The sequence below is a fragment of the Etheostoma spectabile genome, chromosome 24, assembly GCF_008692095.1.
Source record: "Etheostoma spectabile isolate EspeVRDwgs_2016 chromosome 24, UIUC_Espe_1.0, whole genome shotgun sequence".
NCBI lineage: Eukaryota > Metazoa > Chordata > Actinopteri > Perciformes > Percidae > Etheostoma > Etheostoma spectabile.
In genome coordinates this window covers 15,329,205-15,353,492 of record NC_045756.1, presented here as the reverse complement: position 1 = coordinate 15,353,492, position 24,288 = coordinate 15,329,205, and the positions used below count along the sequence as shown (strand labels likewise).

The following is a 24,288-nucleotide window of genomic DNA, read 5'->3' as shown; positions in this document are numbered from 1 at the left end:
CACTCTGTTTTGTTAGTAATCACTACACGCAGGCCCGAAATACACACACACACACACACAATAGGTCCTGAACATGTGTGTGTATTTCAGGGGGGGTAAGGTGCCTTGCTCAAGAGCACCTGGCAGTGGCATCTCTCCAGCTACCAATCCACTCTGGTCCGTACGGTGACTTGAACCGGCGACCCTCTGGTTCCCAACTCTGCGGACTGAGCCACTGCCACCCAAATAATTATGTTAGAAAAACTACAACGCCACACTGGATCTAGACCGGAGGGGGAGGGGGGCCTTAAACACTACAGAGGGGCTATATGCCAATGTTGTTGTCAATAAATCCACTTTTCCATGTTAAGAGCATTAAAATGAGAAAGAAATAATGGGACCATGGGATCAAGGGACATTTAAAATAGATAAAATGTGTAATTAATTGCGAGTTAACTATGACATTAATGCCATTGAATATTTTAATTGTGCTAGAGCACTAGTTATAACATTATTGGGCTATAGTTTATTATATTCCTTATAATTTTAACAGTACATTTTTTGTTTCAAAGACACATTGTTTGCTACGTTTACACCTCGCGTCCGCACTACTCCGGCGCTTCGGGTGGCCCTTAAACGAAGGCGTTTGGAAACAGTGCTGCACCTGTTTTAGTTTGAAAACTCTGGAGTTGTTTCAGTCTGGACGGGCACAAACGGTGGTATTTGAAAGTGCCCTTCCCTGATTTGTCACTTTTCTGAAAGCCTCAACTATCGGTGGTTCCTTTAACACGGCTAACAAGTCCCAGCCGTTTCTGACCTTGTTGTTGATGCTAGCAGCGGTTTATAACGCTACCACTGCCTACATGTACAGGAAGAAAAGATAGTATTCAAACAATTTGAGACAATTCGTGATCTAGCCGTGTTAGCATGCCCAGTGTACGGGAATGTTCGGGGTATCGTTTTCAGGCGTGTTAGTATGGATGACGATGAGTTGAAACGGTGCTAAAATGGGAGGACGGAGATGGTGTTTGTTGTATAAAAGCTGTTCAAAAACAAAACTGCTTGAATGTAGAGGTGCAATTTGTTAAATCTGTAGATTTTGTACATTTTTCCATCTCAGGTATTGAAACCCATGATGTGCTGCTTAAAGGAAATGTACACCAGGTAGTTGTGGAACAAACTGCTGGCTGCATCTTGGAATTTAGTTACAATTACATCTCTGTAAATGATTTACTCTATATTCTTTTCTTTACAACAATGGCACCTTGTTTATTGCATCTTTGCACATCTGTACAAAGCTCTTAGATTTCCATGTGTTACATAATATAACTATGTATAAAAAAGCTTAAGTGTTTTTCTGGGTTCATGGTGCCATTTTTAATCTGATTGAATAAATTCTAATCCATGTCATTGCAGATGAATGTGTGAAGGACTGTGTCGGGTTTGACTCTTTTTACTGTCAGTGCAAATTTGAAAATGTTTCTTTTCGGTTGTTTCGTTGGCGCTCCAGTGGCTTTGCAGAGGTTCTAAAAACAGGAACACTTTCAATGGCATGCGATCCAACTCTTTTCCCAATAATGGATATGTTTGGCATAACTATTGTCAAACCATTCACTTTGGTGCTTTTTCTGAAGGGGTTTAGAGTCATTAGCAAGCATTTTATTTTGAAATCAGTCTGAGAAACATAATCTTATTATATTATGGGTGGTGATGGAACAGACTATTACATAATAGGGTCCACTTGTGAGTGAAACGGCCTCCCCTACTAAAGGAAATACACAACAAATGACAAAAACCTTGTCATATCTTCTATGGAAGAGGAATTGTCTTGAACTCCCCCCCTCTCTCTGCTTGAGTTGAATGATACAGACCGGCCTCTCCATGTAAGATTGTTGCTGCATATAAGGACAGTTTGTGCTGAATGAAGGCTTTTCATCGTGCCCTTAATCCGCCCCGAGGGGGAAGAAAACTCCCAGTGCGCCGGCCTTCACATGATCAAAAACTCCCTGTTGAAAGATTCTGAAGAATGTTAAAATCAGTTGAAACCACACACTTTTTTTAATTTAACAAATAGTGCAATTGAGACAAGAGGACATCTTACCATGCACAATTCATGCTCTGCTAATTTATTCACAAACTGTCAGAGGTCTGTAAAGCACCCACTTAAAAACAAATCTGGTAGATATACAAACCACATATCATAAATGAAATCACCACATATGGAAATAAAGACACTAACAATACAGAAACTTCCAAAAATAAAAGTAAATCATGTTTCAATGCATGATTTAAGCATGCAAAAAACTCTGTAGGCTCCTGCACAATTTATCATTTTAGTCTTTCCCAAAGCTCTCAGCAGGCAAGTGACATCATTAAAAAAATACATTGTGACGTCCTCTCAATAAGCAATAAATCAACTGAAATAATTTAAAATATTGGTCTCTGACCAGTCTGCCATTGACATTATCTGGAAATAATGCCAGATTGTCCCAGTCCATCTCTATTCGAGCCCTTTGTTGCTGCATTGGCAAGATTGTATGTGTTGAAATGTTGAAAGTATTATTATTTTTAAATCTCAGCCATTGTTGCAATAAACAGATATTTCCATAAACTTTACTGTACGTTGATTTATAGACTTGTATACACTCCTTGCTTCCAACTTAAGAGGTCTTTCTTTCCGAGATTGAGATGAAAATTCTCATTTTGTTGTCCAGTACAGAGCTGGAGACGGTTCTGTCCAAATTATTCTGATAAATGACCAGAAATGTTTTGAGTATTTATGCTTACATCTGGATTTGAATATGTTAGCGAGACTGGGTAAGGCCACCGATTTAAATGTCGATGTGGGATTTTTTTAGTTGCAAAACAAATATATCTTTTTAAACCCCGCCTCATGAGTCATCATTATCATAAATGTTATTAGTTTTGCCGTTAAGTCATAAACCAAAGCATTGGACAAACAAACTTAAAAAATAAAAATATAAGAAAATCACTGGCAAAAACAGTGATTGTCTGAATCTCTGAATGTGTGTTTAAGAGCAATTCTCCAAACAAGTGTTAAACAAGCAGAACATTCATTTGAATATGGACGGTGATCTCAGTTTTATCTCCAGAGTCGGGCTGTGTCAGACTCTCCTGGAGATTTATGTCATATTAATGTTTTTATCCAGGTTTTGTTAATTGGAGTTTTCTTTACTCAAGCATAACATACATTTTTGTTTATGAAATTGTCAGAAATGACAGAAAAATGCATAGATTTCTGTCAACTTAGGTACCAGACTCTTTGCCTTGACTGTAAGCAAGCTTACATGCACCCCCGGCTAACTTGGATCCAAGATTAAAAAAAAAAAACTGGCTTTTCATACATACGAGTAAAAAAAAAAAAAAAATAGTTATTACTGCTAGGATTGGGTTGTTATAAATTTTCCGATTCAAACCAATTTTCATTTGAATAATCTGATATAAATTCATGAAACCCAGAATGGATTTCCATCTTTGATATTAAGGTGGAACTCACCAGAAGACCTAGAGTACAATATTATTACAATTATAAATATATTATTATTGTGATATTCTGCAGTATGTTACCTTATTTCCAACTTTTTGTCCCCAAAAGAAAAACATTGTCAACATGTTTTATCTAAAAAAATACATTGGTCAACAAAAAAGGAACACTCAACTGCACCATCTAGTGGACTTAAAAAGCAATTGATTTTATTCTAGTTCCAAAATGTTGAATTCTTGTGTGCAAGAATTCAACATATAATAAAAGATGAATTCTCGCCATTTGGATACAGTATTGTATTGATACAGTGTACAGACATAAACCTCTTTAAATCAATATTAAATGAAAACCATAACATAAGAGCATTCTTTTTGCAAAAAGCTAAGGCATCTGTACTTCACATCATCACTTTGCACTTTAAGTCTGTCACAATTTCAAATTTTGCTGGACAATTAATTGTCTGAGACATAATTGCGATTAATAATATAATTGTTTCTTTTAGTGAAATAATTCATTTTTTATGTATCACTTTTTTAAACAAATTTAAGTTGAAATGAATGATAGGATACATATATTATATATCACTGTGACCCAGATAAGCAGTTTCACAGCCTAAGAAGTAAACCACACCTCTTTTATTAACATAAAACATTGTATTTTTTGCTTAAAATGAACAAAAAATTCAAAGTACATTTATTCCTGTCAAAAAAAAAAAAAAAAAAATCTTATACACGTATATAATATATTTTGTTGAAATATTAAATAAACTTTTTTTTTTTTTTAAACTTCCTTCTCATTTTTCTGTTTGAGCTAAGAAAAGTCTCTACCTAAACCGCGGCCAAATGGCATTGTTAAACATGTTGCCTAGTAACAATACGTTGTCACGTTGGTTGTCACATGGGGGGGAAAAAAATATGGTGTCAACTAAGCATATTAGCCTGTTTTTAGAAGTGAAAGTGAAAATCCGAAAAATTCAAAAGGGCAAAAAATAAAGCCAAAAAAATGGAATTCCCCAAAAAATTATTACAAAAATTAAAACAGATTTTATAGGGCCCTTCAAAAGTTAGCAAACAAGTTTTGTACAGATTAGGAAATTAAAAGCACAAATCCCCGTGGCTCACGTTATCATAATTTTAACGAATGGACTACATTACTCAAACACATTTACACTGCTAACATTAATTAGCATCCATAACAATGATGGATCCAAGCGATGAGATGTGAACAATCTCATAAAAAAAATGCTCTAATACATAATTTGCGGTTATACAAAATAATGCAAATGTGTAAAACAAAATGTGGTTAGACAATTATGTAACTACTGTTACATACATAGGCCTAACTACGCTTATGTGAAGTCTGGTTCAAAGCCGAGTGACACTATTCAAATATGCAGATTAAACTATCAAAACAATACGCACTGGGCGCCCGGGTAGCTCACCTGGTAGAGCAGGCGCCCATATACCTTGCTGCATGTCGTTTCCCCCCTCTCTCTCCCTTTTCAAGTAGAAGCTGTCCTATACACATAAAGGCTTAAAATGCCAAAACAACAAAACAATACCCAGCCCTAGTTAAGGTAGTACGGTTCCATTACCGACTGACACAGCTTGATATTTTTTCTTAATGTATCTCATGCATGGAGTAAAGTCCACAAAATACTATGACTTTTTGTAATTTCCGGCCCAGTCACTCAAGTTGCTGGCCCAGATTACCGCTTCCTTCATTGTCCAAATCGTCCTCACAGGGTTCAGGCTCACAGCCGTTCCGCGAGTTCTCATACAAGAAGACCTGCTGATCTACCAAAGCTGGGGCTAAGCGGTTCCTTTTCCCAGACAGGACCGTCCCGCAGGAACTGAACAGCCTGTGAGGAGGGACACTGGTGGCAGGAACACACCAGTACTTCTGGAGCACCTTGGGGAGGGTGGGGAACAAGGGTGCATGACTCGACCACCACAGCAAAGGGTCTTCATTCAGACCTAGGACTCTTTGGGATTTGTAGTTGCTCAGCTCCTCTACGACCTGGGCATGCAGCTCCTCCTGGCTCTGGTCTGCATCGGACTGACGAAATATGGCAGCCAAAGGGTTGTCTTGGGTGGCACTGCCGGCTGAAGACTCTCGTAGGGGCGTCTGCTTTTTGCAAGGTGGCTCGTCTGATGTCAAGGAGAATTCGCCTAGGCACGGTCGCTCGGCAATCTGCTTCTCAAGGACTGCTTTTGCCTCATCGATGATGTTAGTCTCAATTTTGGAGCGTTCCTGAGTGGACAGGAAAGGCAGCTTCTTGTACCGAGGATCCAAGAATGTCGCAATGTTGAGGAACGTGGAAATTTCTTGCGATAGGTGTGTGTTCTGCGAATAGGTGTTTGACAGGACCTTCGAGATGACCTCTTTGGTCATGCTGATCTCTTTGAGGTCCCCTTCCTTGACTTTAAGAGTGGTGTTCAGCAGCATATGAAGCACGGGCCTGACCATGCTAATGGTTGGGTACCTGCAAGAGGTGACCATGTTTGCCACAACTTTAAAAGGCTGGAGGACGCAAATCAAGCCCTCCAACAAGGCCCAGTCAGGGCCATCAAAGCTGAAATGATGAGCGCTTGAACTCTCTACCAGCGTTGCAGTTACAACAACCTGTTGCTCTTTCAGTCGCTGTAACATTGCCAACGTGGCCAACCAAGATCTACCTCGGTCTGTGATGAGTGCACACTGAGGGAGGCCATGCTGCTTCTGTTTATCCCTTAGCAGATACATTGCCGGTTCTCGGAAATGATTGATGAGTTTGCGGCAACATCCCAAAAAGCTGTTGACGCGCGGCAGCCGGAAGGCTTCATCTATTGCGCGATTGACAGTATGTCCGAGGCAAGGCATTTCCACCGACAGCTCCAGGAGCGAGCATGCTTTCATGATGTCCACTGAACCGTTTGTGGTGGCACCGCTGACCTTATGGGTTATTCCCCATTCGACAAATGCTTCATACATCGCTCTTGTGATGTTCTCCGCCGTGTTGTCCTCTTGTACTTCGAAGGTTTTAAGACACTTGTTGGTCATAGAGAAGCCAGTTGCACTGTTGTAATTCACAGAATGCACAGAGAGCGAAATGTACGACCTGTTCTGGGTTTGGCTTTGCCAAAGATCTGTAGTAACGCCACAGTTCACAACCCCAGCAAGTTCACTGAAGACCATGTCCCGGGCACGGCAGTACATCTGAGGAAGCATTTTAACTGCCATCTCGCTTTTGCTCGGTGGAGAGTACCCAGGGTCGACGGTACTCATTAAAGTCTTGAAAGTAGGCTCTTCAACGACCGACGCGGGGTACAACCCCTCACAGATGAAGTTGATGACAGCTGTTGTCAGATCATTGTGTCGTCGGTTTTCATAGCCCGAGCTCTGCCTTACGTTGGGGTCCTGGGATTGCTGCTGAACGTGCGGACCCGTGGGCTCGGTCTTTATCCTGGAGAACGCTGAGGCAAACGCCTCTCGCATCTGATCCGTGTTGCTCTTCACGAACTCGCTGAACTCTACGGGGTGGTTCTTCTCAAGGTGGTAAGAAAGATTGGAGGTGTTTCCAGAGTAGGCGATTTGACTCATGCATACACGGCAGTAAATCCGTTTCCAGTGCAATATGCAGCCGTATGCGTCGGTGTCAAAGCCAAAGTATTTCCAGACTTTGCTTTTCGCCCGCGGGTGCGCGACCAGATTGGGTCCAGAGCATGAAGGTCCTGAACTTTTACCCTCCATCGGTTCCTTTTTGTAAGCAATCCACTTTGATGCCTTCACTTACTGAGCACCTGACAAGAATGGTAAATATGTGAGGATGTTGATTAAAAAACAACATTGCAGACATTTATGAAGCTACACTGAGATGGAAAATCTAAATCTAGGGATGCAACAATACAATCAATTTACTAATCACGTTTTTCAGTTGGCAATATCATTTTTTCAGGATTTTTCAGGAAATGAGGTGCAGACAAATGAAAATAAAGAAACAAAGAAAAGACAGACAGAAACAAAAAAGAAAGAAAGAAGCCGATACAGATACAAATATTTGCGTTTGGATTTGAACAATTTAACAACTTGTGCCTGTTGAATTTGGAACCGGTGATCAGATTGGAAACCAAATTCCATAAAAGAAACCATTCCATTGGAATCCTGATTTTTGAAAGGATTCCAAATTGGAAACAGTTCAGCCCAATCTTAATCATGTTTTTATTTTGTCTTCTATTTGTTTTAGTCTTCTTGGCTTTTACTTTAACAACATTTTATCTTTTTACTGTTTTATGGGTATCCTCCTTTGGCTTTGGTTTGTCCGGCAAAGCACTTTATAAACACTTAAAGCTGCTTTTTTAAGTAAAGTTATTTGATAATATACTCTCCCTCTCATCCTCCGCTAATATAGTTATTTGAATGTGTATTATCCTATCCTTCTCTGACCGTCCCTGATTAAAAATAAAAGATTATATGGTCACCTGACCACACACATATCATCCATCTGGCAGCGTTAATTTCAGATTAGTTTGACGAGGCTAATTTTCGGTATTTTGTTGGGAGATTAGCATATTTTTTGCGTGGCCCACTCTAACCCGCACGTGCTTTGCGTGTCAAATATACGCCGAATTGATCACAAGACGTTGATGTTTAAAAGTCCGAACCCAATGCATCACCTCATTGTGCATTCGCCGAACAAAATGATAATATATCTGTAAACTGTCGTATTTCTCACGGGGTCTGGCATGCGCACGGGGAAATGATACCTTTTAAGACCAGAGATAAGCGGCACAGAAGGAGACATTTACACAATACAACAACTTATATTGTGAGCTGACCTGAGAGCGTAGAACGTCTGTTAATGGTCTGATAGAGAAGAACTTTCATTCTGGAGAAATGCAGCTTGAAAAGAGGCACCAGCACCGACAGCAGCCACATCCTTCTCTTGTTTCCGTCCGATAGCTTCCGAGTGTGCGTCACGGTAATGAGTCCGGCTCTGAGCCTGCTCGGGGTTTATCTTTCCCTCTTTACGAACCGGAAATGGTGTTGCTTCGTTTTGTTCTCGGTGTGGGTGCAGGATAGTCGTGTTGTTTGTTAGTTGCTGAGCTCATTGGTAATAGTTCCAGGTAACCCCCCCCCCCCTCAGGTAAACACTTCAATAACCTCTCTTTTACACGACAGTCAAAGCAAATATAAGCCCGAGGTACGCATGCGCTAGCACGCTGGACTTGCTCCGGTGTTTACCAGATAGTTAGCCGCTGTTAGCTTCGGCTAGCCTCTGTGTGTGGCTATCTGCTAGTGTTGTAGCATTAGCTTTCTTTTTTGCGTTTTCTGATTTAACTTTACTTGTGTTTTAGAGAGGAGTTTTAATGTTCCAATGTAGCCGAACAGAAGCTACCAGGCTAATTAGCAGTTCATATTAATGGTCGCTGCAGTAGCTGCTAATGTGCTTCTAAAATATAACAATTTACTTATTCATAAGCACTAATACACAACAATTTGTACAGGGGCCAGTAAAAATGGACTTTGGGCAAGTAGAATTGTATTGTCTAACCAAGAAAGGATGGTCCAGTGTGGCTTATACTAAAGGAGATAAGTAAGCATTGATTATTTTCTCCATAGTTAGGAATTAATTGTTTTATCAATATTAACTTTATTGGCGCACACAATGGGAAATTTGTCATGGGCACTTAACCCATGCTGCAGCCATCAAAAAAACCTTTACATGTAATATGCTATTCAACAAACAGTAATATGACCCTAATGTGGTGTCGAAGATAACATTGTGTCATCCAGTGCAAATAGATATCAGTTCATGGATAATAAACGCAACAATCACGCAAATCCCCATCATCATCATAATCATCCAGCCTGTTCTGGCTTTAATCTGCAGCTAATAAATGTGCACTGTATAAAAAAGAAAAGAAAAGAATGTTAGTCCCCCTGCAGTCCCTGGGTCTAACCATCCCTCTGCCTCAGTCCCCCAACACTGAACGTTAAACAGATTTTTTTAACGAAATTCTATGCTAGTCTAGTGCGTTTCAGGCATGTCACAAGATATTCTGGTAAAATATAACCAGAGCTAAATATAAAATGTATCTTCAATACATGAGACCCAGAGCAGGGGGGGTTAGGTATTTTATTCATTCTGAACATGCAGTTCAGTCAGTGAGCAATCAGCTGACTTCAGTCTGGATTTGTTGGATTAAGTAAGTGTAAAATTGACAAAGTTTCCATGGAAACCCCTGCTTTCCTTATAAAAACTGCAGCTATCTTTACGCTTAATTGTGGTTTATGGTCCTGCAGAAGCTCCATGCAGAGCTGTTGCCATAGCCTTTGTAAGTGGCCTGAAGTTTATACTATGTTTTTCTATAAATATGTATGTATGTATGAATGTACTGTCTTAACACACTATTTGTGTTTGTGTGTGTGTGTGTGTCTGTGTGTATAAATGTATAATCTCTATCCCATGTTTTGGGGCTTATTTCCCTTTTGTTTCTGAGTAACAGTGTAGATGGACAGGACAGGTGCGAGAGAGATGGGGGGGATGACACGCTGAAAAGGGCCGCAGGTCGGATTTGAACCCTGGTCACCCCAAGTTTAGACTATATTAACGTGCGTTGGTGTGTGTGTCGATCTCTTGAAGAGAATAGCCGGGCCGGAATCTGTGTGTGAGTGGGGGTGTGTGTGCCGGTGATTAGCTTTGGAGCTAGTGCAACCTTATCAAGCCAAATCATTTGAGAGGGGCACGTCAGGGTCCGGCGTGAGGTCGGTGTCTCCACCTAACTACGTACGTAGTCAAAGATAGATAAAGGACGCTATCCATTATATCCAAAAGTTAATGAGTAATCGTGTTAAATAATCGTGATTTCAATATTGACCAACATAATCGTGATTATTATTATTGTTTTTTTTTAATCAAGCAGCCCTAGAATGGACCACAACTACCACAACCCGGAGCAGCAAGGCAACAACGTCTCCAGGAGACAAGAAGTAGACCCGGCCTCGGTTACCACTGATGTGCAGGTCAGTGTTCATGACTTCATCTATCATTCTTTCCTTTCATAAAGTACATTAGTATTCTGTTGTGTGGAATGTGGAAAAAAAGAGATAATGTGGTTTTATGTCTGTTTTACCCCTTTTTTTATTTATTGAATTTCCTGCAAGGTGCAATAGGATTTCTCGTGAATGTGACAAACAAACAGTGACAAGGGCTTGCTTTGAAATGAGATAATTTATCGAAAATATTAAAAATTGAAGATTTTTTTAACTCCGCATTAACCCCTGTGTTGTCTTCCCGTCAAACCATGAAAAAAAAAAACAGACCTGTTTTGGGCACTTTTTTCAACATTATTATCTTTTTCTGATATTTTTGTCACTTTTTCAATGTTATGGGTGCTTTTTTATGTTTGGTGTTTTTTTTCCCAAAGGTTTTTGATATTTTTAATGTTGGCATTTTCAGCGCTTATTTCCACGGCCCATTTTTTGTGACAAAAAAATTAATAATGTACTGAAAACGGGTCAAATTTGATCCAAAGACAACATGAGGGTTGAGTCATTAACTGAACTTATTTCACTCAAACTAAAGATGTTTGGATTGGGATTTGCTTTGCGCCGATTTAAAAATAAATATATTTTTTTTTTCTAGGGAAAAATCTTTTCCCTAAAATTAAGATAATTTTTATTTTTAAATGGTACAGCTAACAGCCACTAAATCATAGCTGTTTATGATGAAAACGGATGAAAAGCAGAAAATACATGTTATGTACTTAACAACATATCAGACTGACTTCTTTTTAGAAAACAATAGGTTTGTAGAAGTACCTTATGATATATTGTCTCTAGAAGTGTATTCAACTTTTGTTTGTGTTTAAAGAAAGAAAAGAAAATGGTCCCCTAATACTGTATCTGAAGTCTCTTTTATATAGACCTTAGTGGTCCCCTAATACTGTATCTGAAGTCTCTTTTATATAGACCTTAGTGGTCCCCTAATACTGTATCTGAAGTCTCTTTCATATAGACCTTAGTGGTCCCTAATACTGTATCTGAAGTCTCTTTTATATAGACCTTAGTGGTCCCCTAAGACGGTATCTGAAGTCTCTTTATTATAGACCTTAGTGGTCCCCTAATACTGTATCTAAGTCTCTTTTATATAACCTTAGCGGTCCCCTAATACTGTATCGAGGTCTCTTTTATAGACCTTAGTGGTCCCCTAATACGGATCTGAAGTCTTTTTATATAGACCTTAGTGGTCCCCTAAACTGTATCTGAGTCTCTTTTAATAGACCTTAGGGTCCCCTATACGTGATCTGAGTCTCTTTCATATAGACCTTAGTGGTCCCTAATACTGTATCTGAAGTCTCTTTTATAAGACCTTATGGTCCCCTAATACTGTATCTGAAGTCTCTTTATATAGACCTTAGTGGTCCCCTAATACTGTATCTGAAGTCTCTTTATATAGACCTTAGTGGTCCCCTAATACTGTATCTGAAGTCTCTTCATATAGACCTTAGTGGTCCCTAATACTGTATCTGAAGCTCTTTTATATAGACCTTAGTGGTCCCCTAACGGTATCTGAAGTCTCTTTATATAGACCTTAGTGGTCCCCTATACTGTATCTAAAGTCTCTTTATATAACCTTATCGGTCCCCTAATACTGTATCTGAGGTCTCTTTTATAGACCTTAGTGGTCCCCTAATGACTGAAGTCTTTTTATAAGACCTAGTGGTCCCCAATACTGTATCTGAAGTCTCTTTATATAGACCTTAGTGGTCCCCTAATACTGTATCTGAAGTCTCTTCATATAGACCTTAGTGGTCCCTCTACTGTATCTGAAGTCTCTTTTATAGACCTTAGTGGTCCCCTAAGACGGTATCTGAAGTCTCTTTTATATAGACCTTAGTGGTCCCCTAATACTGATCTAAAGTCTCTTTATAGACCTTAGTGGTCCCCTAATACTGTATCGAAGTCTTTTATATAGACCTAGTGGTCCCTAATACTGTATCTGAGTCTCTTTTATAGACCTTAGTGGTCCCCTAATACTGTATCTGAAGCTCTTTATTAGACCTTAGTGGTCCCCTAATACTGTATCTGAAGTCTCTTTTATATAGACCTTAGTGGTCCCCTAATACTGTATCTGAAGTCTCTTTTATAGACCTTAGTGGTCCCCTAATACGTATCTGAGTCTCTTTTATAGACCTTAGTGGTCCCCTAATACTGTATCTGAAGTCTCTTTATATAGACCTTATGGTCCCCTAATACTGTATTTGAAGTCTCTTTTATATAGACCTAGTGTCCCCTAATACTGTATCTGAAGTCTCTTTTATATAGACCTTAGTGGTCCCTAATACTGTATCTGAAGTCTCTTTATATAGACCTTAGTGTCCCCTAATACGTATCTGAAGTCTCTTTTATAAGACCTTAGTGGTCCCCTAATACTGTATCGAACTTCTATATAGACCTTAGTGGTCCCCTAATACTGTATCTGAAGTCTTTTTATATAGACCTTAGTGGTCCCCTAATACTGTATGAAGTTCTCTTTATATAGACCTTAGTGGTCCCCTAATACTGTATCTGAACTCTCTTATATAGACCTTATGGTCCCAATACTGTATTTGAAGTCTCTTTATATAGACCTTAGTGGTCCCCTAATACTGATCTGAAGTCTCTTTATATAAGACCTTGTGGTCCCTAATACTGTATCTGAAGTCTCTTTTATATAGACCTTAGTGGTCCCCTCATACTGTATCTGAGTTCTTTTATATAGACCTTAGTGTCCCCTAATACTGTATCTGAAGACCTAAACCAGGGACCTGATTATATAGCATTATATTGTGTAGCATACAATCTAGTTTGATTTCACGCTTAAAAATCCTGTGCTCCCACACGTTATCTGCATGAGAAAATACTTCTGAAAATGCTCACCTATCTTCCATGTATTCAACAGAAATTATACCTCTTCATCTTAGACTAAAACAAGTTTATTCATGTGCATTGTTGTGTGTGTTGATCTCTTTAAGAGAGTAGCAGGGGAGATGGAAGTCTTTGGTATAGTGGAATTTTGTCCAAATTAAGCCAATAAGGGTATCCTTAGCAATACTTTTTTTGATACCATATGTTTTAAATTCCATTTCAACATCAACAAAAATACATTGAACCAAAAACTGGTTGGGCTTTTGGATAGGGGTGCGCCAGTCAGATAGTAAGGATTGGTACCAATCTGAACTTTAAAAATTAACCAAATCACAACATGATCATCTTATAAATAATAAATAAACAAATGAGTGTGTACAGGCTACTATTAAACTAAGATGCAAAGGAATGTAAAGGACAAAGACTTTTTAGTGCAAACTGCAAAATGACACAAACGTAACAAATGTAACAATAAACTTGGTGACTGCCCTGTTGTCGACATTGAACTAATGAAGAACTAACTTCAGTGCAACATAATGGAATTGAATTGTCTACTGTTCTCCCTATGTGTTATGCACTTCCAGTACGTTGACACAGTTTAACAGCAAGCCAAACTCGAATCCACGAGCCAGGACGACGAGCGCCTTGCTCCTTTTATTGTCTTCAGGCAGGTGAAATTCTCGAGTGAAAACTAAACAGAAAGAAAAGGACAGAAGCTTAGTCTCCTGTACAACAAATAGCTATAGCCTATTAAGCTATATCTGACGATACAACACATGAACAATGTGCTAACTACCCATTCACACACACATATGGCGCTAGTATAACATCAAAGTAACGTAATAGTGTTACGTTCACACACATAGCGCTAGCATAAACATCGAGAGAGCATCGCTAGCAGAGAAGCGCGACAAACATAGTGCATTGAATGATGAATGAATGAAAGGTTTACTAACTTACAGCTACAGGAATAATGCAAGTAGTAACAACAGAAATAAATACTAAACTTACAGCCAATGCTTTCGTGGGAAAAATCAATAAAGTCCAACTGGAGTACCAAGTTTTCTCCGGCATATTTCTTCTTCTAATATTTAAAACACGTAGCGTGTCATGTTTTCCAAAATAAAGGTCACTGAAAACTATTCCTGCGTGTACTTTACTACATATAATAGAACACATCTAATTACCTTACATATAAGACTTTAGAATAAAAATCATTCTTAACTCTGAGGGCAGAACAAATTGCCTTGTTGCTGAAAGGTGCTGTAGAAATAAAGTTGCCTTTCCTTACAAGCTCTGCCTGTCAGTCAGTCATTAGGGCATAGAAACCACTGCTTGTCTCAGAGGAAGTGTAACTGCGACCGCTTATATCGCCATGGAGTAAGAAAGACTGTAACCACAATTTAATCAAATTTAGCGGCATTGCCATGACTTCAACAAACCTGCAGAGCCGATGTAGTTTGCCCACGCCTTTGTGGGCGTGTGTGTGTGTGTCAGAGCTCCAGTTTCTGTGAATATGACAGCTTTTGGAACCGAAATTTGGCACCGAGACATACATAGATACATAAATAAATAAAAGCATGGTGGCCCAATAGTAGGCACTGTGGCCTCACAGCAAGAAGGCCTTTCTGTGTGGAGTGGGTGGGTGGGTGGGTTTTCTCCGGGTACTCCGGTTTTCCCCACCACTAAAAACGATGTTCCCCTCCCTCTACCAAACTGATGTGTGGTGGGCGTCGTAAGGCTGCCGTGCCTCACCCAGATGGGTGCTACACATTGGTGGTGGTAGAAAATTTGTCTGAATTAAAGGCTTATTCTGTACAGAACGCGTTATGTGGTTGATAGTGACGTTTAGAAATCATTGAGACATAATCCGTTGTTTATTGACATCAGCAATTGATCGCATTTAGAGCATTTTGACAAGCATTTCTACTGTGTCTTAATAAAACCAACTGGAGACTGTGTACCAGCTGATATATATGTCTGGTAACATTTTATTAAATCGGAAAAAACATCTGATTTGGATTTTATCTACCTGAAACCTTGTCGAGATGTAATCTCACTCCGCCCTATTGAAGCTTAACTTATCTACATCAAAGATAACGCACGATAACATACAAGAAACGGCTCAACAGGCTGCTCTTAGCATGCATTTATCAAATACTTTATTTATAATTCATGAACCAAAACCAAAGTGCTGTACAATAAAACAACACAAATAAAATGACATAACATGGTAACGGCAAAACAAAAAGTAATGATGCAATAACAAATTAGAAGTTTTTTATATATCTGGTGCCGTTTGTCCAGTGTACAAAGCTAAACCTGTTAAACTGTCATTTTTCACTATGTATCCTTCTGTCAAATTAAAAAGTAGCCGACATTCAGTAAGTAAAATGTATTTTTATAGCACTTTACTTAAAACATACAATATAATACATATTAAAACCGTACAATTAAACTCACTTACTTGAAAATAAAGTGTACAGAGGTCATCCAAAGGTCTGTTGGATGAAAAAAATAGGTCTTCAATGAATTTTTAAGAGTCCATGAACACAGCAGAGCAAATTGGACAGGGCAGAGCATTCTAGAGTCTCGGCCCTATTGACTCAAAACCATTGTCCCCATGGGTCCTAAGCATGGTGCAAGGAACAGTCAAGAGACATATTGGACCTTAAGGGACATGGGAATAAATACTAGGGCTGCACAATGTGTCGTTTTCTTTTTATCATCATTGCAATGTCAAATGGCACAATTACCATATCGTTAAAGCTATGTCATTCTTTGTTTAGTGCTGACTTGTAAAATCAATTCAATGTTCAATTTGCCCATTAAAAGTATGATGTGAATTATTTCCTATGCTTCAAATTCAACAAGCAGTTTGAATTTGAGTTTGTATTTTAGCAGAATACTGAAAAGGGAAGGCAATGCTAGGCATCTTTACTTGTTTAGCACATTTCAGCAACAGGGCAGTTCAAAGTGCTTTAAAAAAGAAAGGGTTTAAATACAAGAATAAAAGTTCTGCAGGAACTGTATCTGAGAATGAGAATCTTAAACTAATCCTAAATTTGACAGGTAGCCAGTGGGGAGACTTGAGTACAGGGGTGATGTGAGATTTTCTGGATGACCTTGTACAGTGGTGCTCATAAGTTTATAAAAAAAATTTTTTTAAGCTTTTCCCCTTTTATTTAATGACAGTGGATAGACAGGAAAGGGCGAGAGAGATGGGGGATGACACGCAGCAAAGGGCCGCAGGTCGGACCCAAACCCGGGCCGTTGCAGGACCCAGTCTACATTGGGCCCACGCTCTCACTGGGCAAGCCAGAGGCCCCCCCAACCCATGTTAAAGTTGACTAAAAAGAAGAAGAAAAAAAACCCATCTGTTGGAAATGGATCTTGATGCCTTAATTAAAAAATGAGAAAAAATCCAACCTTTAAAGACACCATTTTTTTGTGAAGGAATAATGTATTAAACACAGAAACATACCAATTATTGCAGCTAAAAGCTAACGAGCTAGCGGTCACAGAGGTCACCTGGGGTCTTTCTAGCCTCTACAGGTGATTTTTTTTTTTTAATCCAGCCTGGAACTTGTGCCTTTTTTGTTGAGCATTAAATCCAAACGGGTACATCCAATATTTATCCACTTGACGTCCATAATTTGTCACATTTTTGCTCATTTCTGCTGCTAGCTCCGTGCTCTTTGTATTCTGTAGCTCTCCCATGAATCATTCTGAATTTATTTATGGAAATGAAGGCATACTATAAGCCTTATATGGGCAACAGCAAGAGCAAAGAGTTTAGAGTGGGAAAAAGAGCAATCCTCCAAATAAACTAGTCTAATGTGATCAAAGATGTTATAGAGCGGACAAGATAGATATCTACCGTTTTACAGAGGAGAATGGCGTCACTGTTTGAGATTTGGCATATATTTGGGCCTTTTTTGAAGAAATGTAAATAGTGTGGGCTTTATATGAGTTATAATGTGTATTATGTTTATTTTCACATACAAAAAAACTGTTTTGTTTTTAGCATTTCTGTGGGTGTAATATCAATAGATATGACAGTATGTTGATTATTGGCATAAGTAAATTACACTTAGCTTTATTAATCCCTTTGGGATGACTCCAGCAAGGAAATGAACCTGTGTCATGAGGGCAAAAGCGTCTGGACTTTCTTTGAGAAAATGTACGTATTTTGTCCACTGTATAAGTTATAATGTTTATTTCTTCACAGTGTGACTCCCAAGACATATGAGAAGAGTCTTAGAGAGTAAAATGGCTTGGGTTTTACTGCTCTGTGTGTGATATCAATACATATCTGGAAGAGTCATGTTCCCTTTTATTTATATGTCTTTAAGGTTCTACAACCATTTTTAACATTCAAGTGACCTCACTGCAACCCAACTATTCTAATAATCCAGTTTGTCCTGAAAAAAATGATGTTCATATCTTGACTGTAGACAACAGGGTTGATGTTTTACAAGCTTTTTTAGAAAATGAAACCAGATGTACAATAAACTGTAAAAAGGACCATACTTCTCTTAGGGTTAAAATACAGGGGGCATAAGTATACACCCCCCTATGTTAAATTCCCATAGAGGCAGGCACATTTTTATTTTTAAAAGCCAGTTATTTCATGGATCAGGATACTATGCATTCTGATAAAGTTCCCTTGGGATTTGGAATTGAGTGAGTCATTAAAAAGTGAGTCACCGGAGGCAATGCGGGCATGAAGGAGTAGTTTTAGTTTGGAAGTAGAAGCTACAGATCTCAGTTTACAAAGATTCCTCCGGTGGAAAAAAACTGTTCTGATCAGCTGCTTTACATGTGTGTCAAACAGTGTTGATTTATTAAACATCACCCCTAAGTTAGGGCATAACCTTCCATTTCCCCGAGCATTCTGAAGCGCTGAAATAAAACTTGTTTCATTGATGCTTCAGTCCAACGCACACTTATAGAAACATAAACACGACCAGTCAAAAGTTTGGGTTCATTTAGAAAGTTGCAGGGCAGCTGTTTTCAGATTTTTTTACAACTTACCCCTTTAATTATAGTAAGGCTTAAAGCTGCATACTCTTACTATCTACACACAATAATGTACTTTGTTATGAAAACCCGCATAATTTATTTAACAAGTCCTTAATCATGTCTGAAATTTGAAAAAAAAGAAAGAAATCGATTGGAGATTCAGCAAGAAATGATCATTTATGTAAGAAAAATTGGTTAATTGCCAAAATAAGTATACTTACATAGAATTATTTATTTATTTGACAAAAACATTACACAGCTTTTCTTTAATTTGCTTGCCTGCTCCTTTTTATATATTTTATTTGCTTATTCAACTGTAAGTACATAGAAAAACAGTATGTTGAAAGAGAATACATGAAACTCTTACAGAATCTGAACTAGTTTTATTGTGCAAAGTAGTAAAATTACCTTAAATAAACTAACACACATACCAACAACTTTAACATTGCTTTCTTTTCAAAACCAAATAGTTGTAATATTTTTGAACAACATTAGTAGTTTGCAGGAAAGGTCTGTAGCAGGGCCGTAGGTGGGTTGCTATTAGGGATGAGCCGAGTACTCGGCTGAAACGAGTATCCGGTACGGATAAAGCACTTTTGCCGAGTACAAGTATTATTCGAGTAATGCGAGTCAATATCTGTACTCGGATTCAATGAAATTCTCCATTGACTGTGTCTCCGTTCTGTGATAGGCTAGTCACAGTGCCAGTCACAATGCCTCTCCCTTACACTATTCTATGATAGGCTAGTCCCAGCGCCCCTCCCCTACACTATTCTGTGATTGGCTAGTCCCAGTGCCCCTCCCTACACAGACAGACTCCCGTTGCTGTGTGCCTCTCACTCGCACACAGGACACGGAGAAGTGAACAGCTCACCCTTTCTGGTCCGCGGGGCTTTTTCTGTTAACATTTAGGGTTTCTTCAAGCTTCAGGTTTGTTTTATACTTCACTTTGAACTAGTACTTAGTAACCAGGAGACTTCTGGTAACCGTGAAGTTTGTTCAGACATAGTGCTTGGTAGAATGCGACTCGTGTTGCATCTCTGCCGTCAGAGTTTTTTATTTTTTATTTTTTAAACTGCCTGCTGGCTCTAACCAGTTTTTTTGAATGTCTGAAACTGAGCGGAAGCCAACACCAGATCGTTATTAAGTAAATCAAAGTACTAGTAGCTAATGGCAAACACTGGTAAAAAAGAAGACAAACACATGCTATACGTGATAGAGTTACAACCTGTTACTGTGGCGAATGCATCACAACATTCCAAAAGAATTAAAGCTGAGCAAAGCTACTACAAAGGTACTCAGTATCGACATTACTACTGCATTTGATACCAACATCCCTGCGCTGCCTTCTTTGACTCTGTGGCCACAAACATCATACATAGACTTGGCAGCATTGGTGTTACAATCACTCATTGTTTGGTTTTCCAGTTTATCCTACACGGGTGCAAGAGTAAGGTTTGGAAAACCTTTTCTCTTTTCTCTACTGGCACAGGGTGTCCCCCAAGACTTTCTTGGTCCCATACTTTTTCCTTTACATTATAACCATTCTGATGCAGCTGGTAATTCACTTGTGCTGAAGCTTCATTTCATTCTCCATCCATATATCAAGGTGCAATCAAAGGTCAAGACAAAACTCTGCTTCCTTTACAGAAACGGCTCACTTCACTACTTCTGCCAACTCACCCGCATTCAAATAAACAGTAAACCCATGTTAGATATGGTGAAACAATATAGGGTTGTGTCAATAGCACTCTATCAAAAACTTTCACTCTTACCATTCTGCTATCCGGTTTGCCACAATGCCCTTTGAATAAACACCACTGCCCCTGTTATCTTAGTCAACAGCCCCCCTTCACACTCACCGTAATATTCATGGTTACTGTCATTTGACAAGACCTTCTTGGCCGATCACTCTACGTGTGTCACATACCGGTCTGGCCTGCACGATCTGGGAAAAATATGAATCACAATTTTTGCAGAGCATCTAGGTGGGCATAGCGGGAATTAGTTAGGTAGATAGGTATGGGCATGATTATCAACGATCGATGATTGATCATTAAGAATTTTGATCAAGTTAATTTGTTATCGATTCAAACTAGCTAATGCAGGTTGCGTTGTGTAGGGGGAGTGTAAGCAATGATGATTACCCTGTGTGGCAGCAATTACACATTTTACCACCCGGGGGCAAATATAGATGCCATATTCCGTTACCTGCGAGTTTCGGTTTTGATTTCAAAAGTAATCATGAAGCGATCACGACAAAGTGTGGCGTGGGAACATTTTGATTTAAAAACAACTTAGTTCACTGCAACACGCAATGCTGTGTAAGTACAACAGGCCACGACTAAAATGATGTACCACTAAAGACACATGCACCTGGTTAATGTCGTGGCGGTGCATCCTGCTCTCAGTCTAAACTAGCATCATGTCCGGCGTTAGCATGGAGGAGCGGCGGTGCAGACCAGTAGGGCGGCTATCCCACAGCCTGGGCAAAACAAGCTGCGTGACGCGCACGGACAGGGCAGCGGCGGTAGTGTCCATATCCCGGCAACATCGTCCCCCGAAGTGGTGGAGACGGTCAACAGTTGCGGTCACGTCTGACTCCAGAGCATGTCAACATGCTTACTTTCTCAATAAAAATCAGTAGCTGTGCAAAAGTGTGAGTCAATGTATTTTATGAGGCTTTTTTAATTTAATTTTGAAAGTAGACTAATTATTGTTAGATATGCTATCTCTCCAACCTCTTTCCCAAACTCCGTGCCTTGGATAGTTTTGAGTTACATTTGACAAACCTGCCAGATCTAAGTATTATGTTTTTGGTTAAGTTATTGTTTAACATGACACAATTCTTTTTTTATATATTTTGGAACAACAAGGTTTCCATTTAAAAACACTGACTGCAGCTGAGGTTCCGCTGCTTTAAGACCGCAACACATATATCTTCAAGTTTAGAACCGACCGTCCAGTTTAACTGCACAAGTTGCTTCTGTAATAAAGATCTCATTGACGAAAAAACCCGCTGTTATATAAAAACAGCGTTTTCGCGATATGTTTTAATTTGCCAGTTTGGAGTTTAACCAAGGGCTTGTTCCTTTGGTTCATCATCTTTTGTGAGGAGCAACAGAGTCTAAAGTTGTCTGTAGGCAGGTCGTAGCACCATCTACAAATTTATCAATTTGGGAGGGACTAAAGTTAACATAAAGGTCTGCTGTTGAGTTAATGTGGTTGCAACTCTTAGCCAACTGCCCCAAATAATAGCATAGATTAAGATTCAAATCACGGGTGTGTGTTTGTGTTTCAGCTTTACCTTCAGATGTCCAGAAAGTGATTGTGGTGAGAAACATCAGACGGAGTGGAGCTCCAATAGGAGCAAGGGACACAAAGCCCCACCATAAGAGGAGAAGGAGGAACTCTGGATCAGTCAGGAGGGAGAGAGCTTCAGGAGCCAGAGGGCTGACACACACGTTCATTCACTCTTCCCCGTGAAGAGTGAAGAGGATGAAGAGAAACCTCAGATCCTTAGATCAGATACACATTTACAACTAGATACTGATGACCAGACTGGACACTCGTCTGAAGCTGAGACTGAGACAGTGCTGATTGGGAGGAGACTAGAAAACCTCAGTCAGGTTTAAACTCTCTGAATAAAATGACGTCCCAGACTGTGGTTTGAGATGTAGTACAGATACAAAAAGGACATCTGAAGAGAGACGTGAGTTCTCACACAGGAGAAAAAAAATTTAGGCTCCAGTCTGTAACAAGCTTTTACAGTAAATGAAGTTTACAAAAAAACATGAAAATTCACAAAGGAGAAAATCATTTAGCTGCTCAATCTGTAAGAAAGCTTTTATAGAGAGTGGTTATTTAAATAGACACATGCGAATCCCACGGAGAGAAGCCTTGCTGTCTGTCTGTAAGAAAGCTTTTACAGTGAGTGGGAGTTTAAGAAAACATGAGAATCCAACACAGGAGAGAAAACATTTAGTTGCTCCATCTGTAAGAATGTTTTACAGAGAGTGGAAGTTCGGTAGACACATGCGAATCCACACAGGAAGAAACCATTAGATGCACAGTCTGTAAGAAAGCTTTACAGTGAGTGGAAGTTTGAAGACACCCTGAGAAACCACACAGAGAGAAACATTTAGCTGCTCCAGTCTGTAAGAAAGCTTTTACATTGAGTGGAAATTACAAAAACACATGAGAATCACACAGGAGAGAAACCATTTAGCTGCTCGGTCTGCAAGAAAGCTTTTACATTGAGGGAAGTCTACATATTCACTTAAGAACCACACTCACAGGAAAGAAAAAAGGTGGAGGGAGATTCAGTCTAGAAGGAGAACAGAGGACCTCAGTCCGGTTTAAAACTTAAAGAATTCTCTAAAAGTGATGTAAAGGGACTGAAAAAGCAGTGCCAATAGGGCGCGTTCCACGTAAGCTGTAAGACGCCAATAAGAACGAAAATTAATTGCATGTTTTCAGTGCCTGACTTTTATTTTATTCAGAAGATGTGAAGGCGCTGTGTTACCGTTAGCTACTAGCTGGATTAAACAAATGGTTGTAATGCTAACCGCTTACGTTAAGCGGTGTAAAGTGTGACTGTGTTTCCCTGGAGAGGATTCAACACACGGGACGTAACAGTCTGCAGGCAGCTGCCGTTGTCGGAAAAACAAACACAGACGGTGCGTTGACTTGAAACTCACCGCCTTGTGGTGCATTTTAAGTTATTTAAAATCCCTTTCCATCTGGTGGCTTGTTTTTGTCATAACCGCAATTACTGGTGAAAAAGTTATGGTTACCTATTTATCATTAATTTGACCTTAGCATAAACAAGCGTTCTTAATGTCAAAAACTGTGTTTGTGCTCCTTTGAATACAAAACATATTTGAAATGTATTTATATTATTTATGTTCGACACCGCTTTAAAAGTAAAAGTGTTGTTTTAGCACCAGTGTCGGAAAAAGAACTGTTGGGTCCTTGTAATTATAGAGTGTCTTAGACATATCTGTAAAGTGTTTGAGATAACCTTAATATGAATTGCACTATAAAAAAATTGTATTGAAAGTATTTTGAAAGCCCAGCTAAGGTGATGTAGGTTTGGGCTAACGTAACAAACGTCCATGTTCTAACCTGGCACTAATACACAGATGACTCCTCGACATGTAGACATACACACTTAATTAGTAAGCAAGCCTCCACCTTAAAGAATTTGATTTGACTCAGACACAGAACACATGAGGAGACCGAGTCTCCCTTATTGTTCTCTTTCTAAGTCAACCCTTAAGTGCCCATATATGCCCATTTTCAGGTTCATAATTGATTTAGAGTTATTCAGAAATGGTTACAAGGTTTTAATTTTCAAAAAACACATGTATTATGTGTGTCTACACTTTGTTGCATCTCCTCTTTTCACCCAGTGTGTTAAGCTCTCTGTTTTAGCTACAGAGTGAGACTCGCGTTCTGTTCCTCTTTGTTGGGAGTCAAAATTCCATATCCAGCAGATAAACTTCCCACTGCGCGACATGATTGATAATATTTTTACAAATGACATAGCCATACAGTGAGTGGATTGGGAAAATGACATCAGTGAGCACTTACCAGTTATTACAGAACTACACATTATAATGGACAAGAACCTCTGTTCAGATGGGTCAGACAGAAAAGTCTACGGTTGCACTGAAAGAGATCTGCTCTCACAAGACTGGGAAAGAATATCAGGAAACAATATTGATAAAGTATAGTATATTCCTAAAGACAGTATATGATAATACATGATTGTAGAAACAAAAATATAGTGATAGACCATGAATTTCAAAAGGATTACAAATGCTGTAAACAAATTAAGAAATATAAAAAAAAGCTAATAAGATTTAGAACTTGTAAGAGAGAAT

The 24,288-nt window shown here is 39.1% G+C and overlaps 2 protein-coding genes and 1 long non-coding RNA gene across 3 annotated transcripts in view; 1 reads left to right on the top strand and 2 right to left on the bottom strand.

Moving 5' to 3' along the window:
- LOC116673699 (zinc finger protein 431) overlaps nt 1-24,288 on the top strand; it is a 193,334-nt gene that overhangs the window by 158,700 nt on the left and 10,346 nt on the right. The window lies entirely within an intron of this gene.
- LOC116673721 (uncharacterized) lies at nt 1,241-24,085 on the bottom strand. Its single transcript, XR_004327870.1, has 3 exons — nt 24,075-24,085; nt 20,067-20,071; nt 1,241-1,323 (listed from the first exon to the last, which is right to left on the bottom strand). It is a non-coding gene; the product is annotated as an uncharacterized LOC116673721 (long non-coding RNA).
- Nucleotides 4,102-8,528, bottom strand: LOC116673684 (zinc finger BED domain-containing protein 1). The gene is made up of 2 exons (XM_032505898.1): nt 8,302-8,528; nt 4,102-7,266 (listed from the first exon to the last, which is right to left on the bottom strand). Exon 2 carries the CDS (start codon nt 7,214-7,216, stop codon nt 5,171-5,173), a length of 2,046 nt encoding a protein of 681 aa, XP_032361789.1. The 5' UTR covers nt 7,217-7,266; nt 8,302-8,528; the 3' UTR covers nt 4,102-5,170.

Coding starts and splice junctions, on each gene's coding strand:
- LOC116673684 (XM_032505898.1), bottom strand. CDS start 7,216: ATGGAGGGTAAAAGTTCAGGACCTTCATGCTCTGGACCCAATCTGGTC.